We start from the raw sequence: 13,177 nt of genomic DNA on the forward strand, positions 1-13,177 counted from the left end.
TTTTTTCTACAACTTTTGAAAACATAACTCAACTTTGTAATCAAAATGTGTTAAAGAATATCAATAATGATTAAATAATTGTTCGGAAAACAAAATGTCAAAGTGGCTTGGTACCTAAACGGCTTCATGGTGCTAAGAAATATGTATCCTTTGTATGATTAGAATTTAGTAAATCTTCAGTAATCAAATCTTATTAACAACTTTCTAAACTGTGAAAAGAATATAACGTTATGTAATATACAAAATTATATCAAGATCTTTCTCTTATACATGTATATTCAAACAATTGTCTGCAAGATATTTGTGACTTTTTGTCCTGTCAAATGTGTCCCTTTCTGTCCGCTTGCCGGTTAATTCAAAAGATATGATAGTATAAAATTGATATCTGGCATACAGTTGCATTTATATGCATGTAGTATTTTTGCATCAATAGCTTATACAGCGGATGGTAAATTTTACCTTATGGGACTGTGAAGCCAATTTTTTTTTTAATTATTTGGGTTGACATTGAAATACTTTTTACATATAATAGCCCATTTATGCATGACACACAGTTGCTTTGAGTGTGTGGGTGTTGTTGTTTTTTTTTTTTTTTGTTGTTGTTGTATATTAACAGATTGTGTGTCATGGATACTCAATATCCTTTGTTTTCTATAATATATTATAAAAGGACGTGTCTCGATGTCAATATAATGTAATTTGATGCGACTGTCGTACAAGTGAGAGGTTTAGCGCTATAAAACCAGGTTTAACCCACCATTTTCTAGATTTGAAAATGCCTGTTCCAAATCAGGAATATGACAGTTGTTGTCTTTTATAACTTTTTTTTACTTTATGTAAACGTATTTTTAAAAAGAATTTTCAATTTGAAAAATATTTTTCTTCTTGGAACCCCCCTTTTTTTTGCCGATCAATGTATTTGAATGGGAGCATATAGTTGGAACCCCCCCTTTACTCTGGGTTGGGAACCCCCCTTTTTAAAATGGCTGGATCCACCACTGGTAACACTATACAGCTTTCAACATTGAGACCAAGAGTGTGGGGCCAAACCATACCATATTGTCAGCTATACAGCTAGCATGCCCTGACATTGCTTGTTTACTGTACAGTGGCAAATGTTTTAAAACATATTCAAGATGATATAGAAAATAATATATTCACTAAAGTAGCTTCTGCGAATTTTGTAATATAGTTGGTGGAAGGATTCAATTTGTAAGGTGTACATATCAAACAGGCAGGTGTCATCTGACCTTGACCTCATTTTTATAGTTCAGTGGTTATAGTTAAGTTTTTGTGTTTTGGTCCGTTTTTCTTACACTGCATGCAATAGGTCTAGTTTATTTGGTGTATGGAATGATTGTAAGGTATAAATGTCAACTGGCAGTTGTCATATGACCATGACCTCATTTTCATGGTTCAGTGGTCAAAGTTAAGTTGCTCAGTGTAGTGTTTGTGTCTTAGTCGGTTCTTCTTAACTATAAGTAAAAGGTCAACTATATTTGTTGTATGGAAGGATTGTGAGCTGTTTATGTCTGTCTGGCAGGTATCAATTCATCTTGACCTCATTTTTGTTTTTCATTGGGCATTAATTAGTTTTCATGGTCAATTTTGTTTCTTAGATACTAAAAGCAATATGTCAACTATATTTTTATGCATACATTGGTTGTAAGGTGTACATGTCTGCCTGACATCTTACTTTGACCTCATTTTCATGGTTCATCATGTTCATTGGTCAATGTTTAGTTTTTTTGGTTAAGTCTGTTTCTTAGAAACTGTAAGCAATAGATCAAATATATGTAGTGCAGTGCATGATTGTAAGGCGTACATGTATTTCTCGTTTGGTTCAACCTCAATTTCTTGGATCATGTTAAGTTAATATGATAGTTGATTATATTTGGGTCTAGAGTGGGGTGCACATATTCGTCGGGGACACAATTTCGCCGTTTTATGATTTTGAGGTGTAAAAACTTCAAAGGATGGCTAAAATGAAAGAAATATGCCGGTAAATTAAATTTTTATAACAAACATTATTATTTTTTAAACTACGACAAAATTGCGTCGTTTACCGCATAGAACCGAAAAATGGACAACGATTTTCGTCCAATTTCCTGAATGAAAAACCCAATTTCAAAGAAGTATTTCTTATTAATTCTTTGACTGATCGCCCTAAATTTATTAGTTTTGTACACCTATGAAATGTCTGCTATTGCCGTCTATAATGAAATAGATTTGAAAAATATTATTTAAAGCTGCAGTTATTTGGATTTAAGTAGATGTATAAAAACGGCGAATATGTGTCCCCCCATAGACAAAACATCAGGCAATTTCAAACACCCTTTAATCTAATTTATCAGATGATTATTTTCAAACAAACAAGTTTTTTTCAAGCTTAAGAATATTTTGCAGTTGAAGTTATCTTCGTATAGAAATATCAGTATACTTCAAATACATATAGACCTGAACATAAACTGTACAAAACATGGAAAGATATAGTGAAAATGAGCACCCCACTCTATCAAAACATGTCATTGGTTAGTAAAGAAGGTGAGACATTTTCTTATTTTCAGTTATTGGCTATGAAATGTCAGTAAATATTAGTCCTCTCAGACCTGTACTTAATTGTCTTTTGTTGTCAGGAATAAGGGATGGATATATTGCCTGCATGCCTATCCCAAGCTTTCTTGTTCGAATTGTTTTACATTTGTCATTTTGGAGCCTTTTATAGTTGACTATTATATGTGGTATTGGCTTTTCTCATTGTTGAAGGCCATACAGTGACTTATAGTTGTCAACTTCTGTGTAATTTTGGTATCTTGTGGAGAGTTGTCTCATAGGCAATCATACCACTTTTTTATATAATGTAAGAAGTGTTACAACTCAAGCTATTTTTTTTTAGATATAATTAATAATATGTATAAAATATAATTTTGGCTTTATTAATAAAATTTAAAAATTTTATTAAATTTTTGGTAGAACATTTTATTGCATAAAAACAACAAATTTATCATGTTTATTACACCCAATAATAGTAAATTTTCATCATTCAAATATAATGAATATCATAAAAATAATAAATTGTGTTTTAATAAAATTAAATCCCCTGAATCTCTATATGTATTACATCAAGAAAATGGTATGTAAAACATTACAAATCATCACCTCTACAAGGTGGAAGCTAAGCAATACTCTTATCAACAATGTTTTGTTTTTAAATTCCAAGTTGTTCTTTCCCTGGTATTCATAAAGCTATGTTTAAAAAAAAATCCTCAATATATATATATTGTCCATAACCAGACTCCAGAGGAACAATATGTACAGTAAATAACTCTTGATATGATTGACCATGTTGACTTAAACATGTTTTTTTTTACATTAATTCTAGAACAAGCTAATCCACATTGAATAAATCTATTTTAAACTTATTTAAGCTTTTCATTAACGACCTGCCTCCAAAATTTGAGCCAAGTCCAGATGCTGTTGATATCAATGGGCGTAGAATTGATTGTCTTATGTACGCTGATGACATTATTGTATTATCAAACACTAAAAAAGGTCTTCAAAACCGACTTGATATATTGCATACTTATTGTATTGACTGGTGTCTAGATGTAAATTTGTCCAAAACAAAAGTTTTAATTTTTAACAAGCCTGGAAAATTTTTGAAGGAATCATTTTATTTAGATAAAGAGGCTGTAGAATGTGTTAATAAATGTAAATATCTAGGGATAGTCTTTACCTCTAGTGGTCTTTTTCAACAGGGGAAAGAAGAGCTATTCAAAAAATCCTTAAAGGCAAAATTCAAATTACAAAAATCCATGTCAGCTTGTAATCCAAGTATTGATACTGCAATTCATTTATATGATCACACAATAAAACCAATTTTATTATATTGTAGTGAAATTTGGGGTTCATTTAAAATTAACTCTGCTGCTTGCAAGAAAAAAAGTGATTATCTATTTGAATTTATCTACATAAATGATTATTTGGAAAAATCACATTTCAGATATTTAAAGTATATTCCTTGTGTAAATAAGAAAGCCTCAAATTTAGCAGTGTTATCAGAGGTTGCAAGATTTCCTCTTTATTTTTCTGTCATTATATCTATGGTAAAATATGTACACAGGCTTAACAAGTTGGACAAAGGGTTACTTTATGATGCTTATGTTTGTAATAAAATTTTAGATGCAGAAAACATTAATTGTTGGTAATCATCTATGAAATATGTACTTCAATCACTTGATATACAAAATTTAGATACAAAGCTCAATAAATTAATTAAATTTGTAAAAGGTAAACTTTGTAATAGTTTCAAAACATTTTGGTTGGTCAAAGATCTGAAACCTTATCACAAGGTAATAGTAAATTAGAAAATTATTTCAACCTCAAGACTGACTTTGTAAAGGAGGCTTATTTATCAATTAAAGATTTAGTATAAGTCGAGCTATATGTAAAATGAGAATAAGTGCTCATGATCTTAGAATTGAGAAAGATAGATATAGTAAAAAATACATAGAGAGAACTCAACGTGTCATCACTGCTTATCACATGGATCAAATTCTATTGAAGATGAGACCCATTTTACAGTAAATTGTCCATTATATGATGAACAGAGGAAACTATTATTTGATAAAGTTATCACTTTTTGTACTAATTTTAAAGAACTACTTAATGATAAGAAATATTTCTGGCTGTTCACAAATGAGCATTTACCAACTCTCATGTGCCTAGGAAATTACATTATTAAAGGTTTAGAAATAAGATCCAGATGTAAACAAAATATATGAAATAATATAATATTTTATTGTTATAAGATTTAATATAATAGTTATATAAAACACATGTTGTGTTAGGCTCTGATCCTGTCCATAATGTTATAGTATGGTATTAGTTTTCTGTTTTGCTTTTTCCAATCATATTGTGTTGTAAAATGATGCCCTTAATGGGTTCTTGATTAGATTAATAAAATTCTTCTTATCTTATTAGTTCAAATGGTATTTTTTTTAATTTTCAAGCAAACAAGAAAACTAGAAATTTCCATGGGAACAGCCATATAAAATATTTGAAACAATCATGTTTCATTCTAATGTATACCTGTAAATAATGTAAATCATGTAAATGCCAAATTTTAAGAACTTCGACTGAAATCCATATGTTGAAGATGTTTTTATGGTTAATCCTACAGCTGACTACTATTATTCATGAGTTACATGACATTACAAAGGTCGACTTGTGTCCATTTAATTGTAGATTTGAAATGGCTATATCGTGTGTGTGTGTTTTTTTGTTTTCTTTTTTATATATATTTATGATCACAGTGAAACAGGTTTATCTTGTTTTCTCCAAATAATAGACAAATTATATATAACACTCTTAACATAAATTTTTTTCAGCCTAGGTTAGAAAGACTAACTTAATATTAAGTGACAACAAAGTTTTGAACACATCAATCTATTTTCAATCTCATTTTAAACAGTCTACACATTTTTTTTGACAAAGTTGTAAATAAATGCATTTAATAAATACATGTACCTTCAAATATATCCCATACAATTTACTTTCTTTATATCATTAATGATTAAATGTCAGAATGTAAATATGTGGCATTAAATTATGCTGAACTATGAAAATATCATACAGAATGACAGATCATTTTCAATGATATCAGCAGACAATTAGACAAAAGTGTCCATAACTTTGAAAAACTTCGGTCAGCTTTTATCGAAATCATTTTCATTTCTTTGCTTTTCCTGCTCGTTTTGTTTTCTGTGTCTTATTCTTTTTCTTCTGCTTTTTAATTTGTCTAGAGTTCATCCACACTGGGTAATTTCCATGTTCATCTAACTTTGTCCTTGTGTTGTATTTTTTTCCTGAATCAAGGTCCATGTTTTCTGAAAAAATAAATAAAAATAAACATGTAAAATATGTATCTCTGTACTGCCATCTAGATATAACAGTGGTGACATTTGAGAAGATCTTACTAATCATAATACATCCACTAATATTATATGACTGCCTGACTTGTACTTGCATGGACTTAATCATAACTCAAAACTTTAAAAAACAAAAGTCACTTTTAATAAACATAAAATAATAACTGCTGCAACAAATAATTTAGAGAGCCATGGTGTAGTGGTTAGCGCATTGGAATACTAACACAAAGGTTCCTGGTTCGATCCATGTTCAAGGGTGAAAATTTCAGGGACTGAACTTGCGGCTCTTCCTTGACACTCCCAAGGACTATCATCTTTGCTCAAGACTATATTCCTGAGTATGGTCTTGAGAGCATTTATGATAGTCCTTCAGAAGGGGACGATAAATGGCTGACCCCAGCTGTTAAGAGGGAAAAATTTCTCTGGCACACAAAAGACACCCTTGTAGATATGGAAAAAGAGCAGGCTAATACTGCTACAAAAAAGCACTCCCACCCACAAAGAGGAAAGCGATTGCTATAACTCCTAACTTCTTTCCCAATCCACTGTAAACATATATGTTTAGTTGAAGTGAAATGTAATAATGCTAATACAACATGTGCAACTGCATACCAAAATCATTGACTTACAAAAATGGTTCATCTTGAAACTAACATTAACACAAACTTTCAACCTTTTAACATTGCAAAAGTGTTGGTCAATATAACATTAATGAGACAGCAGTCCAAAAATTCTGTGGATTAGAGATTGCCAATGTTAACTGTATACCAAATATCATATGCATTGACTTACCATTATTAGTTTCCCTCAAAACTGATCTAATTACAATCTTTAACAAATGAACTACCGTTAAAATCGTTAAATAAGCCGCAGGTTTTTTCTCTGTCTTTGTCCCTGCGTGTTATACTCAGGTGCGCTTTATGTATGTATTTTTTCTGTTTTCAGGACGAGCGTGAAAAAAAAAATATCTGGATTTTTTTCTGGAAACAGTCAGATTGTCATGTGCTTGTAGTGACTTGATAAATTGTTAATGTGGCATATTTTGTTATGAATAAAAATATTTACTTTATCGTTAGCAAAAGTAGACTATTGAATTACACTTCATGTTCATGTATCCGCTTTAAATGACCTTATCACAAAGTTTAACATACTGTTGACTCTGTCATAGCTGGAAACAGCACACCTTTGTCATGCCTATCTGACACAGTTGATGAGGGGATACAAAAAACAAACTTGAATTGTTCATGCATAAAATTAAAATTTCAGGCCAGTGTTGCCCAACTTTATACAGTATTGTAAACAACTTATTCTTGTCGAGATGAAACCACTACTGCACTATATATAGCTAGATACTTTCATTATATTCAGATGTGGATCCAAGATTTTGATAAAAGTAAACTAAGTAACACGAGGACTAGATATATAAAAAAAATGTCTTAACCATGTACCGGTATGTATGTAGCTCCATAAGGGCTGCAGAAGCCCCTAGCAAACCCTTCGGACCTTTCCAATCCTCCTCTAATACTCAGCTTTCAAGCTTATGCTAGCAATTATGTTTAACGTTTTTATATGTATACAGTATACATGTAATTTTTGACTGCAGAAATAGTCATAATAAATACCAGGTGCTCTGCAGGGCGCAGCTTTATACGACCGCAGAGGTCAAACCCTGAACAGTTGGGGCAAGTATGGACACAATATTCAAGCTTGATACAGCTCTGAATTTTGATTGTGATCAAATTTATGACATAATATGAGTTTCTGACACAAAACAGTCAAGATCTTACAAATCTATTGCACAATATTGTGCAATTAAAAATTTCTTATTTAAACTTTTCAAAAATTTCGAATTTGAGAAATTTGGAGGAAAAAAAATGAAAACTGCTACCACCCCCCTTTTTTTGCAATTAATCCAAAACCTGACATTTCTTTATACATGATTTACAAGTGGTGTAAGGGAGGTAAACCAGAACCTAACCAACATAGTATGTTAAATGTTTCTGAATTACCTCCCTTACACTGCTTTTAAATTGTCTTAAGATGGCTCGTGGGTACAAAAATTTCAGCAAAAAATTGAACCTTTATTTTTTCATTACAAATTTTACTTATAACACTATTAGTTATACTTTATGATATGGTAAACAAATCAACCCCAAAAATCGATTTGGTTTGACCCCAGATGACTTTTAAAATGTTTATATCATTGAAAAAGCTCCAAATTATCTCCCTTTGGTGCAAAAATGCCATTTTTTGGCATTAAATTTGAAATATCTTTTTCAGCTCATCAGTGACCTATATTTTTTATTATTGTTTTCATATAAGCTGTACATAAACTAAATAATTGTAAAAGCGATTTCTGTAATTAGGTTATTTTTTTATTTTGATATTACCTCTATTTCTCCTATTAGTTCAACAGAAAAAAAGGACATTAACAAAAATGTATGCTTCTTCCAGAGGCAGATTGCGAGCTTAAATGAACAGTGACCCCATTTTTTTATCTCATTTTTCTTTAAAGTATATGATAAAGTTCATTTATAAAAAAATATAGCGAAATCTTATATTAGAAAAAAAATTTGATTCATACCCAGGAGGCCCTTTAATTGACCAGAAAAACATAATTTTCTCCCTTTTTTGGCCCTTTTGTCCCTAATTCCAAAAATAATTGAGCAAAAAACCCAGAGTCAATACTAACCATCCCTTCATGGTATGGAAACTTGTGGTATAATTTTTCAAAGAGATTCATACACTTAAACACAAGTTATTGTTTGAAAACTATAAAAATGCTTATTTTGAGGTCCCTTTTTGGCCCCTAATTTCTACACTATTGGGACCATAACCTCCAAAATCCATTCCAACCTTTCCTTAGTGCTATTGGACCTTCTGGTAAAAATTTATAGAGATCCATTCACTAAAACAACAGTTATTGTCCGGAAACTAAATGTGTCTTCGGACGACGACACAGATGATGACGAAAAAGACATGATACCATTATACAACGCAAAAAATTTGTTTGCGGTTGTATAAAAATCACTTAAACATGTGTTTTAGACACGTTAAAATTACCTTCATCTCTTATTTCTTGGACAACCTCAGAACCTTTTCTCACTGAAAAAAAAACAAATAAATAGTTTATGAACAGTACAATAGACTCTTAAGCATTTGTATACAGGTTTTTTTTATTGCACAATAAGACCAACAGATTTGTCACCAGACTTGCAACTTAGATATGTATTCTTTATTTTAAGAAAGTTGGTGCCTTTACTTCAATGATCAGGATTTTTGATGAATCATTATAACCAAAACAGATTACCAGCATTTCAAGAAAGATGCCAAAATCTGTACTTATAAGATATGGATAACAATGAATGCTATAACATGACAAACAGACCTCACAAATTTTAAGTTTCTTATTCAAGTTTAAAACTTTTACTTCAATATTTCATTTTTATAAACATGATAAAAGTAATTATTTTCTAAATCTGCACTAGCATGACTAGTAGAATTGTAAACACCAAAAGATTAAGGACTTACAATTTATTTATAATTCAATTTTTATCATATCACTTTCACAACTGCCCATTTCTTACTACAGACAGAGCTCAGATTTAAATCAGCACTAGCTGTCAAATTCAAGATCACCGATTTGACTTATATTTTCATATTTGTTATTTAACAATATAAAACATGGATCCAAATTATAAAAAGTCTTGAATAAACAATTTACAGGGCATGTTCCTAATAATATGTAGCTAAAACACAGAAAATAAAATTTTCAACAAAAAGGCTTATTTCCTATCTAGTCCATGTATTGTCATTGTAAATGTTCCGAAATAATATGTACCTTAAACAGGAAAGAAATTTTTCAACAAAAAAGGCTTATTTCCTATTAAACCAATCAATGTATTGTCCTAGTGATATACATGTAGGTCAATAAATCCGAAATTGAAATTTAGCTAAAAAATGTACATCATGTATATTTATTTTAAAAGAATGCCTGCGATAATCTTATTAAAAAAATTAAAATGCTTCCCTGACTCCGCCTGAGCATGCTGAGTGCAGCCTGATACAACCGCAGTGGTTGAATCCTAAACAGTTGGTGCAAATTTGTACACAATAATTAAGCTTAATACTCATGATACTGTCTGAATTTGGATTGTGATAATTTTTGACATACATTTGTAATATAGATTTCTTACACAAAATAAATGTGGTCAAAGATCTTAAAAGTATATTGCGCAATACTGCACAATTGAACATTTCTTTTTAAAAATGCTTGATTTGGCACCTTTCATCCTTTTTGCCCGTTATTCTTGCATGTTTGGGCCAATTACCAAAACTCAATCCCAGTCTTCCCTTTGTGATATGAAATCTTGTGGTACAATGCCAAAGAGATCCATACACTTACACACAAGTTATTGTCTGGAAACTACAAAAATGCTTGTTTGGCCCCTTATTCCTAAACTGTTGGTAGAGAACTTGGTACCAATAACAATCCCATCTTTCCTTTTGTGGTATTGAACCTTACTGTAAAATTTCATAGAGATTCATTCACTTGTCAGGAAACCAAATGTGTCTTCGGACAACAACCACTACAACATTGTACCATTACAAGAACCCCCAAAAAAATTTCAATAAACACGCAATTATTTTCAGATATTGTTAAATGTGCAAAATTATATGCAAGATTATACCAAAATCTGTGACAATGCCTTTTACGAGTGTTCCTTGACCTTATGGAGTAATTAGTTATCAAAGGTACCAGGATATGTGACACAATTATAAAGAAAGTTTGAATTGACTGCTGTCATTTTGCAATTGTTTGATACCCAAAGAGACCAATTAAAAAGAAAGGTACATGTACATGCATATATATGTATTTCTAATTCTAATATGACGACCTATTATCTTCAACCAGTATAATCACAGTATATCTACTTTTAGTGTTACACCCATCTGAATTATACTACCAGGTATTCTCAATTTTCAACATCAAAAGCCACAGTTTAGGTAGGCCAAGATTCAGACACAATATAGTTATCTCTATTCTACAGCAAAAATAAACAAGTCAGTCCATTATGTTCTTAGTAATATTTCATAAAACGAAAATTCTGCGAAATGATTTTATCATCTTGTCATGGCAACAAAACAAGGTGACATTACAAGTATGTTTCCTTTAACAAAAAAGCAAATAAATTAAAACATCTGGTGTTTTAAGGCTTCTTGTACACCTCAGAATGCAATAAAATAAAAGAAAATATAAAGGTGAAAAATGCAATTTTAAATTTTTTATTATTGAATTATATAATTTTACTAATATTATCAAATGTGGGTATAAAGGAACAGCCAAAACAGTAATATGTGTATAGGACTTAAATGGTTAACAAAATTACTGAATTTGTTCTATTAGAATCGAAATAATTCAGGACATCCGTTGATTTGTTTCATTTAACCATATGTTGGGCATTTATATTCATATTTTACCCCTTCTTTATTTGAAGCTCAGGGTAAAATAATCGAATATAAATGCCCAACCCACATGACCCATGGTTAAATGAAAACAAATCTACAGCTGCCTTGAATTATTTCTTAAACATTCAACCTATTTCTGTTATCGGTTATTCCAAACATGTTTTGTCTTCTTTGACAATGTTTGAGTCTGACTGACAGATAAAATCTAAAATCACTGCATTTCAATGGAAATTTAACTCTGTGCATTACTTTAGACAAGAGCAGCATGCATTGTACATATAGACTTCATGAGATGTACATTTGCCATGTTAGCATAAAATAAAGAAAAGTATTTGTGATGCTAACCTGTAAACATTTCTTTCATGTCCTCTTCCTTAATAGCAGAAGCAACTTCTGTAGTAACTGTTTTCTTGAGGGTTTCTAATTCTTTTTTCCCATACCTTTCTCTTTTTATAGCTCTCATCTTCCTCTTGTGTTTGCTTCTGATACTTTTAGCCATCTAAAACATCAAAATGCTTTATTACATAAAATGCTCTGCAAGGCCCAGCATAATACAACCGCAAAGGTCAAACTCTGAACAATTGGGGCCCGTATGGACACAACATTCAAGCAGGGCGGATCCAGCCATTTAAAAAAAAGGGGGGAGGAGGGTCCCAACCCATGACAAAAGGGGGGGGTTCCAACTATATGTCCCCATTCAAATGCATTGATCATGTTGATCATCCAAAAAAAGGGGTTGGTTTCAACCATTATTGTAATTTCTTCATTTCCGGTTAATGGCATCTGGAATGTTTTTCAATGTTGTTTTATCATCAGATCAGCATCAGATACGATTTTACTCCGATTTACACATTGGCAATTTTCAGTATAAAGCTAGCGGTTGAACAAAATGAGCATCGCTGTCATGAATAATAAAGATGAAAATCAATTTTGAAATCCTTTGGCAGTGTTCTCATGGTTCTCCCCAGAAATTTTGGATAGCATCACATTTGGCGTAAAAAAAAAAATGTAATTTTTTCAATGTAATTTGTTGCGTCGTGGCAATGATGATATATGCGTTATAGTTTATTACAAAATGTATTATATTTTTTGTATGCTATAGGTCCTTATTTGGTGAATAAAATATTCTTTTCAACCCTATTCTTTGTGTCAATATTGTTGAATTCATGACTGAGAATACAATTAAACTATAACCATGATAACAGTATTCTCAGTTTATGTTTTGTATATTCATTTATAGTTCCAGAATTATTTTTTCCTCTTGGGCCAAATAATAATATATGTGTGGTTCCAGTTACCCTACCTACCCAGTTAAAAAAAATCTACAAAAATATATTGGTTCATGGTATTCAATGATTGAATCAGTCCCAGTTGTTTCTTTTTATCAAAATGATATATATTCTTAACAAAGTTATCTAACAAAAAGTCTGTTAATGCTTAGTTTTCTCTTTAGGTATCATTGTTTTCTGTCTACTGTGCCATTTGTGCAAATGTAGTTATTATCGTAAAATACAGATTTTTGTCATATCTGGTCCGGTTCTGACCAGTAGTTTACACTAAAATATTAAATGGCTGCCGAAAGCAATAAAAAATAAAAAAATAAACAATGTTTGACAAGAGATTTGGAATAAATATGGCGTTTTAAATGCATTAAATGGATGAAACATGAACTAAAGCCAATTATGATCACTTTCTCAAGAAAGACCAAAACTTATTTAGCTCATAATCACACTGTTCACTCTCGATTACAAAACAGGGCTGTAACTAGCCCCTTTTAA

The 13,177-nt window shown here is 31.0% G+C and overlaps 1 protein-coding gene across 2 annotated transcripts in view; it reads right to left on the reverse strand.

Annotated features, from left to right (window-relative positions):
• Positions 1 to 2,963: 2,963 nt before the first annotated feature.
• The window catches only part of LOC143079677 (protein LLP homolog), a 28,624-nt gene continuing 18,410 nt past the window's right edge, over positions 2,964 to 13,177 (reverse strand). For both annotated transcript variants that reach the window (XM_076255168.1, XM_076255160.1), the window contains exons 2-4: positions 11,745 to 11,898; positions 8,994 to 9,035; positions 2,964 to 5,888 (exon numbers count right to left, since the gene is read on the reverse strand). In XM_076255168.1, the coding sequence (XP_076111283.1) occupies positions 5,731 to 5,888; positions 8,994 to 9,035; positions 11,745 to 11,898 (354 nt within the window). In that variant the 3' untranslated portion in view covers positions 2,964 to 5,730. The remainder of the gene's footprint in view (positions 5,889 to 8,993; positions 9,036 to 11,744; positions 11,899 to 13,177) is intronic.

Source organism: Mytilus galloprovincialis, chromosome 1 (genome assembly GCF_965363235.1).
Source record: "Mytilus galloprovincialis chromosome 1, xbMytGall1.hap1.1, whole genome shotgun sequence".
NCBI classification, from domain to species: Eukaryota; Metazoa; Mollusca; class Bivalvia; order Mytilida; family Mytilidae; genus Mytilus; species Mytilus galloprovincialis.